The sequence below is a fragment of the Staurois parvus genome, unplaced genomic scaffold (assembly GCF_062004578.1).
Source record: "Staurois parvus isolate SC_StPar_1 unplaced genomic scaffold, SC_StPar_1.0 ptg002749l, whole genome shotgun sequence".
Classification (NCBI taxonomy): domain Eukaryota; kingdom Metazoa; phylum Chordata; class Amphibia; order Anura; family Ranidae; genus Staurois; species Staurois parvus.
In genome coordinates, this window is record NW_028320545.1 from 48013 (window position 1) to 74133 (window position 26121).

The 26121-nt window shown below is 50.6% G+C and overlaps 1 protein-coding gene across 2 annotated transcripts in view; it reads right to left on the reverse strand.

Annotated features, from left to right (window-relative positions):
* LOC149429348 (sodium-coupled neutral amino acid transporter 3-like) overlaps window positions 1–26121 on the reverse strand; it is a 90279-nt gene that overhangs the window by 18713 nt on the left and 45445 nt on the right. For both annotated transcript variants that reach the window (XM_089666513.1, XM_089666512.1), the window contains exons 3-10: window positions 20951–21029; window positions 19992–20107; window positions 14665–14738; window positions 14350–14442; window positions 12761–12842; window positions 5700–5782; window positions 3034–3092; window positions 2099–2269 (exon numbers count right to left, since the gene is read on the reverse strand). In XM_089666513.1, coding sequence (XP_089522639.1) covers window positions 2099–2269; window positions 3034–3092; window positions 5700–5782; window positions 12761–12842; window positions 14350–14442; window positions 14665–14738; window positions 19992–20107; window positions 20951–21029 — 757 coding nt within the window. The remainder of the gene's footprint in view (window positions 1–2098; window positions 2270–3033; window positions 3093–5699; window positions 5783–12760; window positions 12843–14349; window positions 14443–14664; window positions 14739–19991; window positions 20108–20950; window positions 21030–26121) is intronic.

The window sequence follows — 26121 nt, forward strand, 5'->3', positions numbered from 1 at the left end:
AGGTACAGGTAAGAAGTGACATAATGTGTGCGTTGGCAGGCACTGCAGTCCGGCATTCACATTATTGGCCTTCTTTCTCATTAATCTAGACCGGCTTCCTTTTGGTGACTACAGTGGATCATTCCCTGAGTAATGTGTATTGAAACAGCCACATAGGAAGCCCATGGGACAGGGTGACAACACCTTTGCAAAGTTGGGAGATGGGAGCAGAGTGTTGTCACTGAAACAGGAAGTGCAGAAACAAGGCTCTTCATGGCAGGATCACCAGGGATTATAATAATGACAACTGCAGATTTATAAGGATTGTAAACAATGAACATGTTACAGTTTAAATGAGATTTCAGAGGTCGTGTTTACAGCTTCTACTGGCAGAAAATGTGTTTCTTGTAGAGTTCGGTCTCAATATTTAACCACTTCCAGTCCGGACACTTCCCCCCTCTTCCAGTCCGGACACTTTCCCCCCTTCCAGTCCGGACACTTTCCCCCCTTCCAGTCCGGACACTCCCCCCCCTTCCAGTCCGGACACTTTCACCCCCTTCCAGTCCGGACACTTTCCCCCCTTCCAGTCCGGACACTCCCCCCCCTTCCAGTCCGGACACTTTCACCCCCTTCCAGTCCGGACACTTTCCCCCTCCCTTCCAGTCCGGACACTTTCCCCCCTTCCAGTCCGGACACTCCCCCCCCTTCCAGTCCGGACACTTCCCCCCCCTTCCAGTCCGGACACTCCCCCCCCCTTCCAGTCCGGACACTTTCACCCCCTTCCAGTCCGGACACTCCCCCTCCCTTCCAGTCCGGACACTTTCACCCCCTTCCAGTCCGGATACTTCCCCCTCCCTTCCAGTCCGGACACTTTCACCCCCTTCTAGTCCGGACACTCCCCCCCCCTTCCAGTCCGGACACTTTCCCCCCCTTCCAGTCCGGACACTTCCCCCTACCTTCCAGTCCGGACGCTTTCCCCCCTTCCAGTCTGGACACTTTCACCCCCTTCCAGTCCGGACACTTTCCCCCCCTTCCAGTCCGGACATTTTCCCCCCTTCCAGTCCGGACACTTTCCCCCCCTTCCTGTCCAGGCCAATTTTCAGCTTTCAGTGCTATCACACTTTGAATGACAATTGCGCGGTCATGCAACACTGTACCCATATGAATTTTTTTGTATTTTTTTGAGACAGATAAAGCTTTATTTTGGTGGTATTTATTCACCACTGGGATTTTTATTTTTTTTTCTATATAAATGATAAGGTCCATAAATTTTGAAAAAAAGTGTTTTTCTTATACAATTTTGCAAATAAATAATATTTCATCATAAATCTTGGCTAAAATGTATTCAGTTATCTTTTCAGTAAAAAAAAATAACTCAAATTAGTTTATAACCAAAAATTATAATTTTTTAAAAAAATTTTTTATATTTTTATTATTTTTTTATATTATTTTTTTTTTTACATACTGTCACCCTAGCAGTACAGTGTCACCATAGTGACACTGTACTACTTGTGGGGGGGTGATGAAGATTTTTTTTTACACTGATTGCTTTCACACCCATAAAGGCTGTAAAAGCAATCATTTCTCCTTCTTTCTGGCTGTATTCTTGCAGCCATTGAGAAATACTGTGAGAGCTGTGATTGGTCACAGCTTGTTACATGGCATAATGCTGTTGTGAATAGCCCCGTACCATGTGACCTCTGTGATCATTCACAGATTTCACACGTGGTAAGCAATGATGTCAGAAGTGACATCTTCCTTACTACTCTGCATGTGATCACTGATTGGCCAATCAGTGATCACATGATCGGGACCTCGCACAGAGGTCCCATGCAACGATCGGTGTTCCACTGTGTCCGGAGGACACAGCGGGCTCCGGATCGCGGTGCTGCGTGCTCTCAGGGAGTGTGCACAAGCAGGGGGCGGGGAGGCCGTTTATATACATAGGCTGGACAGGAAGTGGTTAAAAGACGGGAAGTTTTCCTGGAAAAATTTGTGGTGGAGATTTCACAAAGTCAAAGTCTTCCATGTAGAAATGTTGAGCTGCGGAGCGGCGTCTGCGGTTGTTACAATGAATAAACGGTGGAGTGAATACATTGCGGAAGTCATGTGACCATACCTGGGAGTTCAGGGCGAACAGTTTGGGGGCGCACTGCCCCGCGTCGGACTCCACGGTGGCGTGCCCGTTCTGATACGCGTGCCCATAGGGCAGGCTGAAGTTTTCGGCCATAGTCTGGTTGAGGCTGCCCAGCGGCAGAGGGCACGGGATCTGAAACTTTTTATAAATCACCTGAAAGTGAAGCAGAGACAGCAGATTGAATTTAGAACGCCGAATGTGAAGGTCGCTTTTTTTTTTTTTCTGAACCACAAGTCCCAGCATGCTGCGGCCCTGCAGAGCTAAGGAATGCAAACAACGCCACAAAGCGTTCATTCTTCACTTTTTCAGAAAAAAAAAAAAATGAAAAGGTGAAGGAACACCCCACACCCACCTCACCCCCTCACCCGGGTCCACGCTGGGTGACGCGATAGATCGATAGATAGATAGATAGAGAACGATAGACAGACAGACGGACGGACAGACAGACAGACAGATATGGGAGGGAGGGAGGGATGGATGGATGGATGGATGGATGGATGGATGGATAGATAGATAGATAGATAGATAGATAGATAGTTGGTAGATAGATATGGGAGGGAGGGAGGGAGGGAGGGATGGATGGATGGATGGATGGATGGATGGATGGATGGATAGATAGATAGATAGATAGATAGATATGGGAGGGAGGGATGGATGGATGGATGGATGGATAGATAGATAGATAGATAGATAGATAGATAGATAGATAGATAGATAGATAGATAGATAGATAGATAGTTGGTAGATAGATATGGGAGGGAGGGAGGGAGGGATGGATGGATAGATAGATAATAGATAGATGGATAGATATGGGAGGGAGGGAGGGATAGATAGATAGATGGATGGATGGATGGATGGATGGATAGATATACTGTACAGATCACGGTGATATAATGTACTATGTAGCGGTCACTTACCGAGCACAGAAAGAACACCATACAGCTCAGGGAGAACCCGCTGGCGTAGCCCAAATACCCTGTACAGAGGAAACACAAACATGTCAGGTATTCTGATAGCACAGTCACACTTCATATCCTGCACTGATGAAATCTCATCGTACCAAACAGTTGTGTGGCAGTTGGATAAATGGCTGTATGCTGCGTCTGTGCTGGGCAACGGTCAGAGTCACTTTGTAGCAGCTATAAATCTCTCCACTCATTTCTATGGTGATTCTGTAGCTTTAAATGCCATTAAAAAGTCGCTCAGTGACTGAGCCACAAATCGCAGTAAGGCCGCGACACAGATCATGATTGGCTGCAATCACCGTGACACAGACCATGATTGGCTGAAATCACCATGACACTGACCATGATTGGCTGCAATCACCATGACACACACTGACCGTGATTGGCTGCAATTGCCTTAACACAGATCATGATTGGCTGCAATCGCCGTGACACAGACCATGATTGGCTGCAATCGCCGTGACACAGACCATGATTGGCTGCAATTACTGTGTCACAGAGACCATGAATGGCTGCAATCACCGTGACACAGACCATGACTGATTGCAATTGCCATGAAACAGACCATGATTGGCTGAAATCGCCGTGACACAGACCATGTATTGGCTGCAATTGCCATGAAACAGACCATGATTGGCTGCAATTGCCCTAACACAGACCATGATTGGCTGCAAACGCCGTGACACAGACCATGATTGGCTGCAATTACTGTGACACAGACCATGACTAACTGAAATCACCGTGACACAGACCATGATTGGCTGCAATCACCGTGACACTGACCATGTTTGGCTGCAATTACCGGGACACAAACCATGATTGGCTGCAATTGCCGTGACACAGACCATGATTGGCTGCAATTACGTTAACACAAACCATGATTGGCTGCAATTGCCGTGACACAGACCAGGATTGGCTGCAACTGATTCCTAGCAACAAATTGCAGTTCTGTGGCTGCCACAAATCACTGCTACAAAACCACGCATGTAATGCGGCCCCAAAACCCAACAAGAACATTTTATTCTGATGCTGACTCTCACCATCTTCAGTTCTGAGGACAGAGGGCGGAATCTTCACTGGGGATTTGCATTTCTTATTATTGGATCCATGTTACTGAGACATGATGAACTTTTGATTTCTTGACTTTAATATAGACATTATTTATTGATGTCTCTCAAGTATTATCTCCATGTATTGCCCAACAGCCAATCAGCTTCAAGCATTAATTTTCCAGTTCAGGATTGAACCTGATTTGGTGGCAGAGTCACAGAGGTTGCAGCCTGCAGGTCACATGACCAAATGACGGCACCAGTCATCATCTGATAGCAGGTGTGTTATATGTGCTGGAAGGGGAACCCAGACCACCTGGAGGGTTGACAGACCACTTGGAGGGAGCTCAGCATTTAATATTAAGTGCTATTTACACTTCTGCAGTGAAATAACTCAGAGGTGCAAATAAATGTAATTAAGGGAACAGCAATGGGGTCCAAATAGCGTCCAGGTGAAGCATTTGCATTGGGGCCCCTAGGGTGCACAGACCACCTAGAGGGTTCACAGACCCCCTGGAGGGAACTCAGCATTCTGCATGAAGAACTATTTACATTCCTGCAGTGAAATTACTCAGAGGTGCAACTAACTATAATTAAGGAAGCAGCAATGGAGTGCAAACAGAGCCCAGGTGAAGCATCTGCACTAGGACCCCTAGGGTGCACAAGACCACCTAGAGGTTTCACAGACCACCTACAGGGAGCTCAGCATTCTGCATGAAGAGCTATTTACATTCCTGCAGTACAATAACTCAGAGGTGCAAATACATGTAATTAAGGGAACTGCAATTGGGTCCAAATAGCTGTGTCATATGTGCTGTAAATGGCACACAGACCACCTGGATGGTTCATAGTCCACCTAGAAAGAGGTCAGCATTCTGCATAAAGGGCTACTTACACTGCTGCAGTGAAATAATTCAGAGGTGGAACTAAATGTAACTAAGGGAACAGCAATGGGGTCCAAATAGTGTCCAGGTGAAGAATTTACACTGGGGCCTCTAGGGTGCACAGACCACCTAGAGGGAGCTCAGCATTCTGCATGAAGAGCTATTTACACTCCTGCAGTGAAATAACTCAGAGGTGGAACTAAATGTAATGAAGGGAACATCAATGGGGTCCAAATATTTGAGTTATAAATGCTGAAAGGGGAGCCCAGGCCACCTGGAGGATTCACAGATCACCTGGAAAGAGGTCAGCATTCTGCATAGAGGGCTGTTTATACTGCTGCAGTGAAATAACTCAGAGGTGGAACTAAATGTAATTAAGGGAACAGCAATGGGGTCCAAATAGAGTCCAGGTGAAGCATTTGCACAGGGGCCCCTAGGTCCCCATCCTCACCACTGATCTGGCTGGTGGTAAACACATTGACAAATCTGGTCCTATCTTTCTATAGAAGATGATGCTGTGCCTGCCATTTCCTATGTAAATGATCTCATGCAGTCCGGTGGCTGTCACATTGTATCTGCACTGAATCCTCTGGATCACGTCAGCAGTGCTCCATGTCCGTCGGGATATTCGGCCTTTTTGCATTCATCATATTAAATATAGAAGACAAATCTCCACATTACTCACCCAGCTGCTTCATCAACGCCAGCGGCAGGATGATGCAGATGGACACCATGATCACCAAGTAATTCCCATTTAGGTACCAGTCCCTGGAAGGGGGACACACAACGGTTAGCCAGAGGTAATAGATGGACTGAGTGCAGCACCATGGGGTCAATATTGGGCCCTTTTTGTGGAAATTACATTTTTCCTAAACTCTGAGCCATTTCTTCTCACCAGCAAAATCACCAACACATGTTTAAAGTGGAACTCCGGACAGAACATTTTTTGCTAATTGTGGACAGAGTGGGGGAGGGTTAGAGCCTCTCTTAGGTGTCACTACCAGGTGTGACCCCATTGGGGAGATTTCCCATCACTTCCTGTCCTGGTAAGAGGGGAATGATAAGGGGAAATCTGCCACTCTGCAGACAGAGGTTCTAACCTTTCTCCACTCCATCCAAAACAACATTTTTTTTAGTATGAGTTCCCCTTTAATAAACTTTTAGATGTTAACCCTTCAGTTGCTGATGAACTATGAGTCCCAGCATGCTGTTAGTAGGGCATTCTGGGACTTGTAGTTCCTCAGTGTGCCCTGGGTTCAATAATCTGGGATAACCTAGCCCAGGAAGGGGAGGGGGGGGGGCAGAGAAGTGTCAGAGGGGGTGTTCCCCGGTGCACACCCCCCAACGTGCTGCCAGCTCTGCTGTGTTTTTCCACTTCTCCCTCTCGGCTCTGTGCGGTATTTTTAGGAGCTGTGAGTTCATGTGGGGCTGGAAGGGCCGGCTGCAGCTCTATTAGGAGACGTGGATATCCACAGGGTACAGAGACATGTACAGAGCAACAGTGAGAGCACTGCATGGAATGGGGGGGGCAGAGGGGAACGTGGGGGTATAGAGTGGGGGGGGATGTTGGAAGGGGGTAAATGGATGGAGATAATGGGGGGGACAGAGGGAAAATAGGGGGGAGAGGGGAGTGGTAAAAAGAGATGGAGAGGGAGGGAATGTTGGAAGGGGGTAAATGGATGGAGATAATGGGGGGGCAGAGGGAAAATGGGGGTGGAGGGAGGGTGGTAAAGAGATGGAGAGGGAGGGGGGAATGTTGGAAAGGGGTAAATAGATGGAGATAATGGGGGGACAGAGAGAAAATGAAGGGGAAAGGGGGGGTGGAAAAGAGATGGCGAGGGGGGGATGTTGGTAGGGGGTAAATGGATGGAGATAATGGGGGGGGGACAGAGGGAAAATGGGGGGAGAGAGGGGGGCTGGTAAAGAGATGGAGAGAGGGGGAATGTTGGAAGGGGGTAAATGGATGGAGATAATGGGGGGGGGGGGGACACAGAGTGGAAATGGAGGGATAGAGAGGTGAAGATAATGGGAGTGGGGTAAAGAGATGGAGGGGAATGTAGTAGGGGGGTGGGGGAATGTTGGAAGGGGGTAAATGGATGGAGAGGAGAAAAGGGAGAGGATATATATAGATAGAGAGAGAGAAGGGGGGGGCACACAGGATGAAATGGGTAAAGGGGGGGTTAGAGGTGAGAGGGGGAGAATAAGATGATAGAGAGGGGAAAAATGGGGGGTAGGTATAGAGATGGAGGGGGGGGGGGTATGGAGGGTTGAAGGAGTGAATGGGGGGGGGGGGGTAAAGGATGGAGAAGGGGAGGAATGTGTGTGTGTGGGGGGGGGGGAGGTATGTTGGAAGGGGAAATACGTATGGAGAGGAAAAGTTAGGAATAGAAGAGGGAGAATGGGGGGGGGGGGGGGGAGTGTATAGAGATGGATAGAGAAAAGGGGGAGGGTAGGAGGGTGATATATATAGATGGAAAGAGAGAAGTGGGGGAGGATGTATGGAATGAAAATGGGTAAAAGGGGGGGGGGGAGGGGTTAGAGGTCAGAGGGCATGAATGGGAGGGAATACCAATGGAGAAAGAAAAAAGGGGTGAGAGAGAGGATGAATATGGGGCGGGGGGGGGAGGTAAATATGGAGAGAGAGAAGGAGAGGTATATAGAGGGGGAAGTGGGTGGGTATTAGATATGGAGAGAGAAGGAGGGAGGACGGGATAGAGGGGGGGGGGCGGTATTGAGATGGAGAGAGAGAAGGGGGGATAGAGAAGTGAGGGGAGGAATGAGGGGTAAAGAGATGGGAGAGAGGGGATAAAGTCAGCGTATGAGTGTGTGGGGGGGGGGAGGGGGGTACAGACATGGAGATAGGAAAGGGAGGGGAAAGAATGGGGGGGGGGGTTATAAAGATAAGTAGAGAGGGAAAGGGGGATAGAGAAAATAGAGATGGAGAATTGGGGGATGAATGGAAATGGGGTGACAGGGTGGGGGGGAGGAGGGGGTAGGTAGTGGAGAGGGGTCTAGGGAGGGGAAGAGGCACTCTGCCCTCCTCAGTGTCTGAAACTAAAACTCCTGCACCCCCCATACTCCGCAGCCCCACCCTTCCTGCACAGGCAGTTTGTACACTAACACAGGAAGGGTTCTTTACAGTAAGAGCTGCAGAAATCTGGAATAGACCTCCGGAGCGGCTTCTAGTCAGATCAGTAGATTGCTTCCAATGGGGCAGGAAGGGATTCTAAATCCGAATGTAACGAATACGCAGCAGACACGACATTGCGGATTGCTGATCTGGTTCAGCGTCCAATCGGCTTTGGAGATCCAGAATGAACGTTTTTGGAGGTTCCGGGCTCCGGGAATGTTCGGTGGGATTTGATTTAATTTTTTTTTTAAATTTCTGTCTTTTGGTTGAACTACATGTACACGCGTCTTTTCTGTTCTACGTATGTAGCTATAAAACATAAGCAGCGAGGAGCGGTAACCCGTAGCAACCTGACGCCCCCCCCCCCCCGCTGGAGCAAACCCGGGACGTGCTGCCGGTATGTTCCCCCTGCTGCAGTCTGTACATAGACGGCCATTGTGAGAGTGGGACGGGGATGGAGAGATGACGCACGTCTGCGAGGAACGGTTCACCGCTGGACAGGAGACAGGGGGGAGGTGGCTGGGGGGGGGGCGAGGGGGGTGCAGGTCACCTTTCAGCATCACTTCCAATAAGGGAGCCTTTCACAGCGGCGGACGTGCTGCGGGCTGTTTATTTTTGGGGAGGGAGCGCAGCGCGAGACAGGCTGAGCGTTTATCAGCGGCCAGGTTTTCGGCGGCTCTCCAGCTTTACTGAAGATGCCAGAGGAGAGCTGAACATATCCGGAGCCGGAGGAGGACGAACACAGGAGCAACGATCGCCCGCGAGGAGAACGATCCTTATTTTCAGCCATGTAACTGGATGGATGGGAAATAATAAGGATCCTTATCCCGGGGTGCGAGAATTGAGAATGGCGAGGAATCGGAACGCTGCAGCGCCAAACTGAAGCCGTATTAAACCCAAATCTATAATATACTACCGATCTTACCAATCACTAGATGTGGCGGCTGCATTCGTTTTCTTTTCTCCTCTGTTTTCACCTGGTGATCCAGCCACCTCCTGTAATAGAGCGCCCCCACTCTGGGTGAAGGAGCACAGGAGGCGCAGCAGAATTGTCAGTCTGGGGGGGGCCTGCATTCACTATATCCGCTCTCCCCGGACCCCGGCATTCACTATATCTGGTCTCCCCGGACCCCGCATTCACTATATCTGCTCTCCCGGGACCCTGCATTCACTATATCCGGTCTCCCCGGACCCCGCATTCACTATATCTGGTCTCCCCCCCGACCCTGCATTCACTATATATGCTCTCCCCGGATCCTGCATTCACTATATCCGCCCTCCTTGGACCCCACATTCACTATATCCGCTCTCCCCGGACCCCGCATTCACTATATCCGCTTTCCCCGGACCCCGCATTCACTATATCCGCTCTCTGAGGACCCCGCATTCACTATATCCGCTCTCCCCGGACCCCGCATTCACTGTATTCGCTCTCCCCGGACCCCGCATTCACTGTATCCGCTCTCCCCGGACCCCACATTCACTGTATCCGCTCTCCCCGCACCCCGCATTCACTATATCTGGTCTTCCCGGACCCCGCATTCACTATATCTGGTCTCCCCGGACCCCGCATTCACTATATCCGGTCTCCCCGGACCCTGCATTCACTATATCCACTCTCCCCGGACCCTGCATTCACTATAGCCACTCTCCCCGGACCCTGCATTCACTATATCCACTCTCCCCGGACCCTGCATTCACTATAGCCACTCTCCCCGGACCCTGCATTTACTATTTCCAGTCTCCCCGGACCCTGCATTCACTATTTCCGCTCTTCCCGGACCCCGCATTCACTATATCCGCTCTCCCCGGACCCCGCATTCACTATATCCGCTCTCCCCGGACCCTGCATTCACTATATCCGCTCTCCCCGGACTCTGCATTCACTATATCCGCTCTCCACAGACCCTGCATTCACTATATCCGCTCTCCCCAGACCCCGGCATTCACTATATCTGGTCTCCCAGGACCCTGCATTCACTATATCTGGTCTCCCAGGACCCTGCATTCACTATATCTGGTCTCCCAGGACCCTGCATTCACTATATCTGGTCTCCCCGGACCCTGCATTCACTATATCCGCTCTCCTCGGACCCCGCATTCACTATATCCGCTCTCCCCAGACCCCGGCATTCACTATATCTGGTCTCCCCGGACCCTGCATTCACTATATCTGGTCTCCCCGGACCCTGCATTCACTATATCCGCTCTCCCTGGACCCTGCATTCACTATATCTGGTCACCCAGGACCCTGCATTCACTATATCCTGTCTCCTAGGACCCCGCATTCACTATATCCACTCTCCCCAGACCCCGCATTCACTATATCCGCTCTCCCCGGACCCCGCATTCACTATATCCGCTCTCCCAGGACCCCGCATTCACTATATCCGCTCTCCCCGGACACCGCATTCACTATATCCGCTCTCCCCGGACCCCGCATTCACTATATCCGCTCTCCCCGGACCCCGCATTCACTATATCCGCTCTCCCCGGACCCCGCATTCACTGTATCCGCTCTCCCCGGACCCCGCATTCACTGTATCCGCTCTCCCCGGACCCCGCATTCACTATATCTGGTCTCCCCGGACCCCGCATTCACTATATCCGCTCTCCCCGGACCCCGCATTCACTATATCCGCTCTCCCCGGACCCCGCATTTACTGTATCCGCTCTCCCCGGACCCCGCATTCACTGTATCCGCTCTCCCCGGACCCCACATTCACTGTATCCGCTCTCCCCGGACCCCGCATTCACTATATCTGGTCTCCCCGGACCCTGCATTCACTATATCTGGTCTCCCCGGACCCTGCATTCACTATATCCGCTCTCCCCAGACCCTGCATTCACTATAGCCACTCTCCCCGGACCCTGCATTCACTATATCCGCTCTCCCTGGACCCTGCATTCACTATATCCGCTCTCCCCGGACCCCGCATTCACTATATCCGGTCTCCCCGGACCCTGCATTCACTATATCCGCTCTCCCCGGACCCTGCATTCACTATATCCCCTCTCCCCGGACCCCGCATTCACTATATCCGCTCTCCCCGGACCCTGCATTCACTATATCTGGTCTCCCCGGACCCTGCATTCACTATATCTGGTCTCCCCGGACCCTGCATTCACTATATCCGGTCTCCTCGGACCCTGCATTCACTATATCCGCTCTCCCCGGACCCTGCATTCACTATATCCGGTCTCCCCGGACCCCGCATTCACTATATCCGCTCTCCCCGGACCCCGCATTCACTGTATCCGCTCTCCCCGGACCCCGCATTCACTGTATCCGCTCTCCCCGGACCCCACATTCACTGTATCCGCTCTCCCCGGACCCCGCATTCACTATATCTGGTCTCCCCGGACCCTGCATTCACTATATCTGGTCTCCCCGGACCCTGCATTCACTATATCCGCTCTCCCCAGACCCTGCATTCACTATAGCCACTCTCCCCGGACCCTGCATTCACTATATCCGCTCTCCCTGGACCCTGCATTCACTATATCCGCTCTCCCCGGACCCCGCATTCACTATATCCGGTCTCCCCGGACCCTGCATTCACTATATCCGCTCTCCCCGGACCCTGCATTCACTATATCTGGTCTCCCCGGACCCTGCATTCACTATATCCGGTCTCCCCGGACCCCGCATTCACTATATCCGCTCTCCCCGGACCCTGCATTCACTATATCCCCTCTCCCCGGACCCCGCATTCACTATATCCGGTCTCCCCGGACCCTGCATTCACTATATCCGCTCTCCCCGGACCCTGCATTCACTATATCCCCTCTCCCCGGACCCTGCATTCACTATATCCCCTCTCCCCGGACCCCGCATTCACTATATCCGCTCTCCCCGGACCCCGCATTCACTATATCTGGTCTCCCCGGACCCTGCATTCACTATATCTGGTCTCCCCGGACCCTGCATTCACTATATCCGCTCTCCCCGGACCCTGCATTCACTATATCTGGTGCGTTCCGGTTGCAGAAAAAAAGTAGAACAGGCGGTATTTTTTCTGCACAGAACTGTACTGGAACGGAGTAAAAATGAACTGGAAGGTGCCAAACACATGCGTGCAAAAACGCATCCGGAACACATCTAAACTGCGTTTCTATAGTGTGAACCGGCCCTAGAGGTTTTACATGAATAAATAAAAGCTGATCATTGTCGGCACCCCTGTCAGTGGTAAATGGTTTGTCTCATCTCTGTAACTGATACATCTGCAGGAGAGCGTGTTCTTACCAGCTGGATCACCGGATGAAAATAGAAGAAAGAAAGCCTAATACAAGAAAAGGAACGCAGCCGCCACATCTAAGAACCGTCAAGCTGCGATGTGATAAATGCTGAATTTGGGGTTTCATTCGGCTTCACAAAGATGCTCCGGCCATTCCGGGAGTGAAATCCGAATCTATCCGAGGACAAATCTTTGTTACATTTTGGATTCAATAGAATCATTTTAAACCTCCATTTTTCTGTCTGTAAGCAATACAGGAAATGACACGGATACAAATCGATCGTCTGCATAGAACTCGATACAATTCTGTAGAGGGAATTCGATTGGATCATGAATAATAATATCCGCCGCGACATGGACAGCAGGAATGTGACTTACGAAGTTTTTTCGGAGAGTTTGAGGAACGTCTGAATGACGAGCGGCAACTCCGACTTCACAATGTACAGGTAGCTGGACATGGCTGAGGACACAGAGAGGGTGTGGTCAACTTCACAGGTAAGATTTGTGTCCCTGCCCCTCCCACAATGATGAGATTTGTCTCTGCCCCTCCCACAATGATGAGATGTGTCTCTGTCCCTCCCACAATGGTGAGATTTGTGTCCCTGCCCCTCCCACAATGATAAGATGTGTCTCTGCCCCTCCCACAATGGTAAGATGTGTCTCTGCCCCTCCCACAATGATGAGATGTGTGTCTCTGCCCCTCCCACAATGATGAGATGTGTGTCTCTGCCCCTCCCACAATGATGAGATGTGTGTCTCTGCCCCTCCCACAATGATGAGATGTGTGTCTCTGCCCCTCCTACAATGATGAGATGTGTCTCTGCCCCTCCCACAGTGATGAGATGTGTGTCTCTGCCCCTCCCACAATGATGAGATGTGTGTCTCTGCCCCTCCCACAGTGATGACGTGTCTCTGCCCCTCCCACAGTGATGAGATGTGTGTCTCTGCCCCTCCCACAATGATGAGATGTGTGTCTCTGCCCCTCCCACAGTGATGAGATGTGTGTCTCTGCCCCTCCCACAATGATGAGATGTGTCTCTGCCCCTCCCACAGTGGTGAGATGTGTATCCCTGCCCCTCCCACAATGATGAGATGTGTCTCTGCCCCTCCCACAATGATGAGATGTGTCTCTGCCCCTCCCACAGTGATGAGATGTGTGTCTCTGCCCCTCCCACAGTGATGAGATGTGTGTCTCTGCCCCTCCCACAGTGATGAGATGTGTGTATCTGCCCCTCCCACAGTGATGAGATGTGTCTCTGCCCCTCCCACAGTGATGAGATGTGTGTCTCTGCCCCTCCCACAGTGATGAGATGTGTGTCTCTGCCCCTCCCACAGTGATGAGATGTGTGTCTCTGCCCCTCCCACAGTGATGAGATGTGTGTCTCTGCCCCTCCCACAGTGATGAGATGTGTCTCTACCCCTCCCACAGTGATGAGATGTGTCTCTGTCCCTCTCACAGTGATGAGATGTGTCTCTGCCCCTCCCACAGTGATGACATGTGTCTCTACCCCTCCCACAGTGATGAGATGTGTGTCTCTGTCCCTCCCACAGTGATGAGATGTGTGTCTCTGCCCCTCCCACAGTGGTGAGATGTGTGTCTCTGCCCCTCCCACAGTGGTGAGATGTGTGTCTCTGCCCCTTCCACAGTGATGAGATGTGTCTCTGCCCCTCCCACAATGATGACATGTGTCTCTGCCCCTCCCACAATGATGAGATGTGTCTCTGCCCCTCCCACACTGATGAGATGTGTGTCTCTGCCCCTCCCACAATGATGAGATGTGTGTCTCTGCCCCTCCCACAATGATGAGATGTGTGTCTCTGCTCCTCCCACAAGGCAATCATGGAAGTATCACTCTCCCACAACTAGCGGAGTCGGGGGAGGGTGACACCATCGCTTCGCCTTGTATTGTCTTCATCTCGGAGTTCCTGGGATTTTGATCACATTATAATTTTCTGAGAAATGTTACCTCCGATGTTCTGCAGCGTAATGGCGATGGCGGCGGCCATCTTGCCGGGAGTCCCGAAGGCTTTGAGCCCCAGCTGCTCGTAGGCGCGAATCCCTGCGACAGAAGAGGAAGTCAGGTGCATGAACGGCCATCAATGACCTCCCCCCGAAAATACCGACCGCCTGGCTGCCCCACCAGCTTCAGTGCTCCATACTGACCACAGACTTGTGTGCTGGATCAACCCGGCAGCCAGTCAAATGGCATTTTCAGAGGTCAAAGGTCAGCAAGCTGCGAGCGATTACCGGCAGAGAATTCCCGCGGTCACATGACACTCACCGACTATCCCGGAGGACTTCAGCAGCAGGTGGATGGAGTAGGTGGACAGAAGGGCGACGGCCGTGAGGAGGAACCTGAATCCAAAGAACACGATGGAGGTTACACACCTGAGATCTGCCATTCACCAAACATTCACCGACGGTGAACCTTCCGGGAGCATCTGTGACTGATTCACCACCAGTGAATGTTCGGTAACAACAACAAAAAACATCTTCACTGCTTTATAAATATACCCCTCGGCAGTGTTCACAAATGTCTGACACAGATCAGCCCCCTGCTGCAGACTCAAACCTTGTGACTGGCTACAAAGTTACAATGTACAGTCTGATCTCTAGGGGCGGGACTAAGGAAATGATCCCTCCTCCTTCTACAAAGTTACAATGTACAGTCCGATCACTGTGGGAGGGGAGACTGAGGAAATGGCCCCTCCTCCTTCTACAAAGTTACAATGTACAGTCTGATCACTTGGGGCGGGACTGAGGAAATGATCCCTCCTCATTCTACAAAGTTACAATGTACAGTCTGATCACTGGGGGAGGGGAGACTGAGGAAATGACTCCTTCTCCTTCTACAAAGTTATAATGTACAGTCCGATCTCTGGGGGAGGGGAGGCTGAGGAAATAACTCCTCCTCCTACAGAGTTACAATGTACAGTCTGATCACTGGGGGAGGGGAGACTGAGGAAATGACTCCTTCTCCTTCAACAAAGTTACAATGTACGGTCTGATCACTGGGGGAGGAGACTGAGGAAATGGCTCCTCCTCCTTCTACAAAGTTACAATGTACAGTCTGATCACTGGGGGAGGGGAGACTGAGGAAATGACTCCTTCTCCTTCAACAAAGTTACAATGTACGGTCTGATCACTGGGGGAGGAGACTGAGGAAATGGCTCCTCCTCCTTCTACAAAGTTACAATGTACAGTCCGATCTCTGGGGGAGGGGAGGCTGAGGAAATAACTCCTCCTCCTACAGAGTTACAATGTACAGTCTGATCACTGGGGGAGGGGAGACTGAGGAAATGACTCCTTCTCCTACAAAGTTACAATGTACAGTCTGATCACTGGGGGAGGAGACTCTGAGGAAATGGCTCCTCCTTCTTCTACAAAGTTACAATGTACAGCCTGATCACTGGGGGAGGGGAGAAATGCAGTTGGAGGAGGTCCCTGGGTTGTGTCGCTGGTCGATTCTTCCATCGCAGAACATACATGAAGCGTGTTGGGACAGGTCGCTCGCGCTCCATGTCATGTAGCGTGTTTATAGTGGGTCGGGAGAATTGGAAGACGCGGCTACACATGGCGGAGCGGCCGGATTGGCAGGAGACGGTGTTCATATCCTGTTACTGACCCTGAGTCATGGGAATGAGCAGCTGGTATGTGGGGGGGGGGGGTCAGGAGATGAATCGCCAATCCCGCTCTGCATGCCAGGTGTGAGCGCTCCCAGAGAGGAACAGCAACACCCCCCACTGTGCTGACTGAGCCCCAATCATCATCCCTGCCTTCCTGGGTGGGGGGGGGTGATAGATCGATCACTTATAGATAACTAGATAATAGATAGAAAGATCGATAGACAGATATTGGCGCTCTCATTGGATGGGAGGGTGGCAGGTGGGCGGTGCTTAGTCCTGCGGTTACGGAGAGGCACACGGAGAGGAGGAAAGCGCAGGGAGCTGATTGGTGGGACTTGCTTTTGGCTCCATTCACACTTGTGTGACTTCACATACGTGTGATTTTCATGGTGACTCTGGGTGAGGGCGGCTTTGTTGCGACTTTGGGTGAGTGTGACTTTGGTGCGAATCTGGTGAGTGCAGCTTTGGTGCGGCTTTGGTGCGACTCTGGTGAGTGCAGCTTTGGTGCAGCTTTGGTGAGTGCAGCTTTGTTGAGTGCGGCTTTGGTGAGTGCAGCTTTGGTGCGACTCTGGTGAGTGCGGCTTTGGTGCGACTCTGGTGAGTGCAGCTTTGGTGCGACTCTGGTGAGTGCATCTTTGGTGCGGCTTTGGTGCGACTCTGGTGAGTGCAGCTTTGGTGCGACTCTGGTGAGTGTAGCTTTGGTGCAGCTTTGGTGAGTGCAGCTTTGGTGAGTGCGGCTTTGGTGAGTGCAGCTTTGGTGTGACTCTGGTGAGTGCGGCTTTGGTGCGACTTTGGCTTTGACGGAGGACGATTGCGTGTGCTCTACAAAGTCGCTTGTCTATCATTCAGGAGGGACTCTGGAGGGTTTACATTGAAGTCTATGGCCTGCAAGTTGCACAGAAGTAGTGCAGGAACGACTTTCGAGTCGCTGCGATTTGAAGTCGCACAGATGTGAATGGCGCTCGCTGGGAAACATGGGGGTGTGACTTTTGGGGGGAGGAGCCATGTATGGGGGAGGGGCAGCCATAGGTATTCCCTGTCTATGGGCCGTCCTGATCAGTATTGGTGTCGGTGATTGGCCAGGTCATGTGACACCGAGGGATCCGTATCTCCTCTCGGATGATGAGTGTATGGACAGATCCGTGTCACATCAATATTTATGTTCTATATCGGGGAGAACATTCCGCCCGGTAACAGCTGCTCCCTACAGCTCTGATTGGCTGCGAGTGATCATCCCACGCCGGTCGCAGATGAGACTTTCCATGGAAGATACAAAGTATCCGGCAGGAATTTCCACGGATGACATTTTTAAAAATTCATTTTTGGGGCTCATTCACATGCGGGGCTATTATTATATCCGCGGTGGATCGCACTTTAGAGGGCATTTGATGAGAGGGTCATGTTCAGCACTTCCTGTTATAGGGTGACAACACTCTGTCCCTGTCTCTCAATTGTGCTCCTGCGTTGTCATCACCCTGTCATTCCTGTTCAGGCACTTCCTGTTATAGGGTGACAACACTCTGTGCTTGTCTCTCAGTTGTGCTCCTGTGTTGTCACCCTGTCATCCTTGTTCAGGCACTTCCTGTTATAGGGTGACAACACTCAGTGCCTGTCTCTCAAATGTGCTCCTGTGTTGTCACCCTGTAATCCTTGTTCAGGCACTTCCAGCTATAAGATGACAACGCTCTGTCCCTGTCTCCCAGTTGTGCTCCTAGGTTGTCACCCTTTTGTCTTTTTCATTCATTTCCTGTTTTAGGTTGACAACACTCTGTGTCCCAATTGTACTTCTGCGTTGTCACCCTGTCATCCTTGTTCAGGAGCCTTCCTGTGATAGGGTGACAACACTCTGTCCCTGTCTCCAAATTGTGCTCCTGCGTTGTCACCGTCACACCCGCTTCTAATAGAGACAACAAGCGTCCGTTTCAGCACTCATCACACACACACGGTCCGCTGTTGTCACCATCAGGAATCCCGCCCTGAGAAATGCTGTGCAGCCATCACATGTAGACGGGAAGTGGCTGGAAAGAGGCTGCAGGAGATCAGCAGCGCTGAGACATCACAAAGAAAAAAAAAAGCAATACACAATGAAAGACAATAGTTGAGAGCGCAGAGCAGAGTAAATGTCGCCCGCTTCGGGGTCACACCTGCCGCCGCTCGCCAGTATAGGATCGCTCTATATTTGTCTCGCCCTATTTTCAGCTGGCAGGGGGCGGAGCTTCGAACCTACAACAGTGCAGCTCCTATTTATAGAAGGTGAAAGGTCATCGGGGTATCGAGTCACATCCTCCATGCGGTCACCAGACTAGGGGAACCCGACACCGGCGACTCTCCGGACCTCGGCGCCATTACTGCAGTGGGGAACCTCTTCCGCTACACTGAGCGCGGCGGCGGGGTCCCGGAACGGGCGTCTCGGGTGTCTCAGGTGTCCCGGCACCAAGCTGGGATGGCAAGAAGTGGTGCCACCTGGGCACAGTGCCGCCCGCAGGGACACCGCATGCCTCACCGAGACGGACAGATCATCCCACGACTCGAATTACACATCCCAGCGCAGCGTCTCCGTGCCTCGGCCAGAGAATTCGTCCATGGAGTCACCGAACCCCCATCCTGATCTTCCTGACACCTGCGGATCCCCACCTAATGTGGGCGTCGCCCTTCCAGGTATCGATCGCTAGTCATGTGCCGATCGATTCATTTCCAATCGAAATTCGGGCGAGATTTTCGCTGTTCTGAGATTTGGATGTATCCTGATTTCCGAATTATAATAGTAACAAATGTAACAAATGTCCGAAATAACGAATTATCTGTATTCAAATCGAATTTGAAAAGAAGTTCAAAATGTAAATGTATTGCTGACTATTGCGGATTTTCTGCAAGGACTGTGTGCACTAGAATAGAACTGTCTCCTGAAATTCACATTCCATAAAGAACAGAACATAAAAGAATAGAATAGGAAGAATAGAATAGGCTATAAAAGAATAGAATGGAATAGAATAGAAAAAAAAAAAGAATAGAATGGAAAATAAAAGACTAGAATAGAAAGGAATAGAATAGAATAAAATATAAATAGAATAGGATATAAAAGAATAGAATAACAATTAATAGATTATAATAAAATAGAAAGAACAGAATAGGCTATACAAGAATAGAATGGAATAGAATAGAATACAATAGAAATAATAGACTAGGTTATAAAGTAATAGAATGGAATAGAATAGAATGGAAATAAAAGAATAGAACAGAAAGGAATAGAATAAAATAGAAAGAATAGGATATAAAATAATAGAATAGAAAGGAATAGAAAATAAAGGAATAGAATAAAATATAAAAGAATAGCATAGAATAGAATGAATATAGTCTTCTTCTGAATTTCGAATTTTGAAAAGAACAGAATAGAAAATGAAAGAATAGAATAGAATTGAATATAAAGGAATAGAACGAAAAAGAATAAAATAGAATAGAAAATAAAAGAATAGAATAGAAAGAATAAGGCCGTCTTCTGAAATTTGAATTTAGAATAGAATAGAAGCAGCTACTCTTCACAGTAAATTTGAATCAATTCAATATTTTTGTTTTTTTTCGTTCTGCGCGTCTGTAGATCGCTCCCCGCAGTGATCCCCGGACTCCCCCTGACAACGCCTTCATCTGCCTTTCTCTCCAGAAGGACGGCGCCAACCTGCACTGAGATCCATGGGAAGGCCGCCCTCCTTGTGCCTGGCTGCCATGTTAATTCTCTGACTTTCTGTATCAATCATCTGGAACAAGCATGCGGCCAGTGAAGTCAGAACGCCTTTTCTGCACGTTTGCTTCCAGCCTTGCAGCACTGAAGCCAGTCATTCAGCATTTTCAGGATTGGGCGGCAGCGGGGGACTCTATATTTGTGTCTGTGATCGGGGGAGGAGTGCGAATCGGACACTGCAAGTCCCAGCATTCCCCCCACAGATCAGGTGATGATTGGCTGTGACACGGAGGGGGCGGTACTCACAGGAAGAGGAGGATTCCGGTGTTCGCCATGGCGTAGGCCAGGCCTAGGATGCCGCTCCCCATGATGGCGTTGCTGAGATTGAACACGGACATGCCGAAGGAGGTCTTCCCCTCGAACTGCAAGAGGAGGAGATACAATCAGAAAGGAGCTGAACACCCCCTCAATCATGTGACCCCCCCCCCGTACAGAGCTCATCACCCCCCCATCATGTCACCCCCCCCGATCATGTCACCCCCCCATACAGAGGTCATCACCCCCCCGATCATGTCACCCCCCCCCATACAGAACTCATCACCCCCCCGATCATGTTACCCCCCCATACAGAGGTCATCACCCCCCCCCCCCTGCAATCATGGCACCCCCCCATACAGAGCTCATCACCCTCCTGATCATCTGACAGAACTAATTCCCCCCCTGACCATGTACCCCCCAAACAGAGCTCATCACCCCCCTGACCATGGGCCCCCCAAGCAGGTGGGGGTCATATGTTCGAGGGGGCTCATTACCCCCCACCCGACCATATGACCCCCACCAGAGCTCATTACCCCCCCCCCCGAGCATGCCCCCCCAATAGAGCTCATCAGCCCCTGACCATGTGACCCCCCAAGCAGAGCTCATCACACCCCCAACCATGGGCCCCCCTAAACAGAGCTCATTACCTCCTGACCATGTGACCCCCCAAACAGAGCTCATCACCCCCCTGACCATGGCCCCCCCCAACAGAGCTCATCACCCCCCTGACCATGGGCCCCCCACAAACAGCTCATTACTCACCTTGACCATGTGCCCCCCAAACAGAGCTCATCACCTCCCCTGACCATGGGTCCTCCTAAACAAAGCTCATCACCCCCTGACCATGTGACCCCACCAATCAGAGCTCATCACCCCTTGACCATGTGACCCCCGATGGAAGGAGCCCACCACCCCCTTACTATGTGACCCCACCAGACTCTACTCACATCCGTGAACCGTGGCTTCTCCTTCCCAGAGACATGAGGCAGAAATTCTTCCAACTCCTGATTCTCCGCTCCGGTGTAACTACAGAATTCAAATATGAACGAATGTTAGTGCGGAGTCACCCCGGGGGAGGGGGGCCAGCACAGAGCCAGGGGAAGAGGTGGTGGGGGGGGGGGTAGATGAGTGTACAGAGTGGGGGGCTGAGATGTATCATATAAGGGGGTGAATTTTAAATCTCTTTAGTCTGTTCCAGATTTGCCGGGATAGTCCCGCATTTTGTCCCTCTGGAGATGTGTCCTGGGCCGTGTCCCGGAATCACAGCATCAACACTGTTTTAGTGTCTGTATCTCAAAAAAAAGCATTCATTGCAGGGACTGGGGCCTGCAAATGAGTAGTCTCCACATATTCAGAGGCGGGGTCTAGGTGGGGCCAACCTATAAAGTGTGCAAGTTGGGCAGTCCCTGCATATTTAGAGGCGGGGTCTGAGTAGGACCAACCTGTAAAGTGGACATGATGTGCAATCAGCACCTATTTAGAGGCAGGGCCAACCTGTAAAGTAGGCACGATGGGTGGTCCTCACCTAGCCACGGTCTGGGTGGGACCAATTCATAAAGTGGGTGTGATGGGTGGTACCTGCATATACAGAGGCGGGGTCTGGGCGGGGCCACCCTATAAAGTGAGTGTGAAGGGCAGTCGCTGCATATTTAGAGGCGGGGTTTGGGTGGGACCACCCTATAAAGTGAGTGTGATGGGCGGTCCCTGTGTATTTTGAGGTAGGATTTGGGTGGGACCATCTTATAAAGTGAGTGTGATGGGCGGTCAATGCACATTTTGGAGGTGGGGTCTGGGCGGGACCACCCTATAAAGTGAGTGTGATGGGAGGTCCCTGCATATTTAGAGGCGGGGTCTGGGCGGAACCCCCCTTTAAAGTGAGTGTGATGGGCAGTCGCTGCATATTTAGAGACGGGGTCTGGGAGGGACCATCCTATAAAGTGAGTGTGATGGGCGGTCCCTGTGTATTTAGAGGCGGGGTCTGGGTGGGACCATCCTATAAAGTGCGTGTGATGGGCGGTCGCTGCATATTTAGAGGCGGGTCTGGGCGGAACCACTCTATAAAGTGAGTGTGATGGGCGGTCCCTGTGTATTTAGAGGCGGGGTCTGGGTGGGACCACCCTATAAACTGTGTGATGGGCGGTCCCTGCATATTTAGAGGTGGGGTCTGGATGGGACCACCCTATAAAGTGAGTGTGATGGGTGGTCCCTATGTATTAAGAGGCGGGGTCTGGGCGGGACCACCCTATAAACTGTAAAATTGTAAAGAGAAGGAAATTGATAAATGGTCTCAAAATGTTTTAGAAATAAATCTGTGAAAAGTGTGGCGGCATTTGTATTCAGCCGCTTTACTCTGATACCCCTAACTAAAATCTAGTGGAACCAATTGCCTTCAGAAGTCACCTAATTAGTACATAGAGTCCCCCCGTGTGTCATGTGATCTCAGTATAAATCCAGCTGTTCTGTGAAGCCCTCAGAGGTTTGCTAGAGAATATTAGTGAACAAACAGCATCATCAAGGCCAAGGAACACACCAGACAGGTCAGGGATAAAGTTGTGGAGAAGTTTCAAGCAGGGTTAGGCTTTTAAAAAGCTCCCAAGCTTTGCCCATCTTACTGATCAATCCATCATCTGGAAATGGGAAGAGTACGGCACAACTGCCAACCTACTAAGACATGGCCGTCCACCTAAACTGACAGGCCGGGCAAGGAGAGCATTCATCAGAGAAGCAGCCAAGAGGCTCATGGGAACTCTGGAGGAGCTGCAGAGATCACAGCTCAGGTGGGGGAATCTGTCCTCAGGACAACTATTAGTCGTCACTCCACAAATCTGCTCTTTATGGAAGAGTGACAAGAAGAAAGCCATAAGAAGTCCCGTTTGCAGTTTGTGAGAAGCCATGTGGGGGACACAGCAAACATGTGGAAGAAGGGGCTCTGGTCAGAGGAGACCAACATTGAACTTTTTGGCCTAAAAGCAAAACACTATGTGTGGGGGAAAACTAACACTGCCCATCATCCTGAACACACCATCCCCACTGTGAAGCATGGTGGTGGCAGCATCATGTGGTGGGGATGCTTTTCTTCAGCAGGGACAGGGAAGCTGGTCAGAGTTGATGGGAAGATGGATGGAGCCAAATACAGGGCAATCTTAGAAGAAAACCTGTTGGAGTCTGCAAAAGATTTGAGACCGGGGCGGAGGTTCCCCTTCCAGCAGGACAACGACCCGAAACATCCAGCCAGAGCTACAATGGAATGATTCCGGTCCAGGGGCGGACTGACCATTTGGAAACTTGGGCACTGCCCGAGGCCCGGGGTCAGTAGGGGGCCCCATGGGATGCCCCTGGTACCTTTTTCATAGGCTTTTTTGAGTTTGGGCAAGGACACAGGGGCCCCATGATCCCCTATTGCCTGGGGGCCCCATGAGTTGTCAATCCGCCCCTGTTCTGATCAAAGCATCTTCATGTGTTAGAATGGCCCAGTCACAGTCCAGACCCAAATCCAATGTAGAATCTGTGGCCAGACCTGAAAATTGCTGTTCCCAGATGCCCTCCATCCAATCTGACAGAGATGAGCGATTCTGCAAAGAAGAACGGGCAGTAATGTCCCTCTCTAGATGTGCAAAGAGACATCCCCAAAAAGACTTGCAGCTGGAATTGCAGCCAAAGGGGGTCCTACAAAGTACTGACTCCGGGGGACCGAATACAAATGCCGCCACACTTTTCATGGATTTATTGGTCACAAATGTTGGAAACCATTTCTCATTTTCCTTCCACCTCACAATTACAGTGAAGGAAATGCGTATTTGCTCCCCGGCTGATGTTGAATGTTCGCCCCTCACACAGAAATGATCGGTCTAACAATGGAATGTTCGCCCCTCACACAGAAATGATCGGTCTAACAATGGAATGTTCGGTGTAACACTGAGAGACAGAATACAACAACAAATTCAGCAGAAATGTGTCTAACAAATGATGACGGATCTGCATGTTCATGAGGGAAAGAAGGATTTGATCCCCTTCACAAAACATGACTTAGTGCTTGGTGGCAAATCCCTTCTTGGCAATCACAGAGGTCAGACGTTTCCTGGAGTTGGCCCCCAGGTTCGCACACATCTCAGGAGGGATTTGGCCCACTCCTCTTGGTAGATCCTCTCCAAGTCATTAAGGTTTGGTGGCTGACGTTTGGCAACTCGAACTTTCAGCTCCCTCCACAGGTTTTCCATCGGATGAAGGTCTGGAGACTGGCTAGGCCACTCCAGGACCTTAATGTGCTTCTTCTTGAGCCGCTCCTTTGTTGCCTTGGCCGTGTGTTTTGGGTCATTGTCCTGCTGGAACACCCATCCACCACCCATTTTCAATGCCCTGGCTGAGGGAAGAAGGTTCTCATCCAAGATTTGAGGGTACATTGCCCCGTCCATCGTCCCTTTGATGCGGTGCAGTTGTCCTGTCCCCTTAGCAGAAAAACACCCCCAAAGCAGAATGTTTCCACCACCATGTTTCACAGTTGGGATGGTGTTCTTGGGATCATAGGCAGCATTCCTCCTCCTCCAAACACGGCGAGTTGAGTTGATGCCAAAGAGCTGGATTTTGGTCTCATCTGACCACAACACTTCCCACCAGTCCTCCTCGGCATCATTCAGATGTTCAGTGGCAGACTTCAGATGGGCCTGGACATGTGCTTTCTTGAGCAGAGGGACCTTGCAGGCACTGCAGGATTTCAGTCCTTGTCGGCATAGTGTGTTACCAATTGTTTTCTTGGTGACTGTGGTCCCAGCTGCCTGGAGATCATTGACAAGATCCTCACGTGTAGTTCTGGGATGATTCCTCACTGTTCTCATGATCATTGACACTCCACGAGGTGAGATCTTGCATGGTGCACCAGACCTAGGGAGACTGACACTTGTTTTGTGTTTCTTCCATTTGTGAATGATTGCACCAACTGTTGTCACCTTCTCACCAAGCTGCTTGGCCATAGTTTGGTAGCCCAGTCCAGCCTTGTGTAGGTCTACAATCTTGTCCCTGACATCCCTGGACAGCTCTTTGGTCTTTGCCATGGTGGAGAGTTTGGAATCTGATGGTTTGATGGCTCCTGTGGACAGGTGTCTTTTATACAGGTAACATAACGAGATTAGCAGCACTCCCTTTAAGAGACTGCTTCTGATCTCAGCTTGTTACCTGTATGAGAGACGCCTGGGAGCCAGAAATCCTGCTGAATGATAGGGGATCAAATCCTTCTTTCCCTAATGAACATGCAGATCAGTCATCATTTGTTAGACGCATTTCTGCTGAATTTGTTGTTGTATTCTGTCTCTCAGTGTTACACCGAACATTCCATTGTTAGACCGATCATTTCTGTGTGAGGGGCGAACATTCAGCATCAGCAGGGGAGCAAATACACATTTCCTTCACTGTGTGTGTCACTGTCGGTCCATCACATCCAATCCCAATAAATACATTGTAACATGACAACATGGGGGACATTTCAGGGGGGGAATACATTGTAACATGACAACATGGGGGATATTTGGGGGAGGTGGATACACTGTAACATGACAACATGGGAGACATTTCAGGGGGGAGGGGGATACATTGTAACATGACAACATGGGGGATTTTTTTTGGGGGGGGGGATACATTGTAACATGACAACATGGGGGACATTTCAGGGGGAGGGGAATACATTGTAACATGACAACATGGGGGACATTTCAGGGGGAGGGGAATACATTGTAACATGACAACATGGGGGACATTTCAGGGGGAGGGGAATACATTGTAACATGACAACATGGGGGACATTTCAGGGGGAGGGGAATACATTGTAACATGACAACATGGGGGACATTTCAGGGGGGAATACATTGTAACATGACAACATGGGGGACATTTCAGGGGGAGGGGAATACATTGTAACATGACAACATGGGGGACATTTCAGGGGGAGGGGAATACATTGTAACATGACAACATGGGGGACATTTCAGGGGGAATACATTGTAACATGACAACATGGGGGACATTTCAGGGGGAATACATTGTAACATGACAACATGGGGGACATTTCAGGGGGAATACATTGTAACATGACAACATGGGGGACATTTCAGGGGGAGGGGAATACATT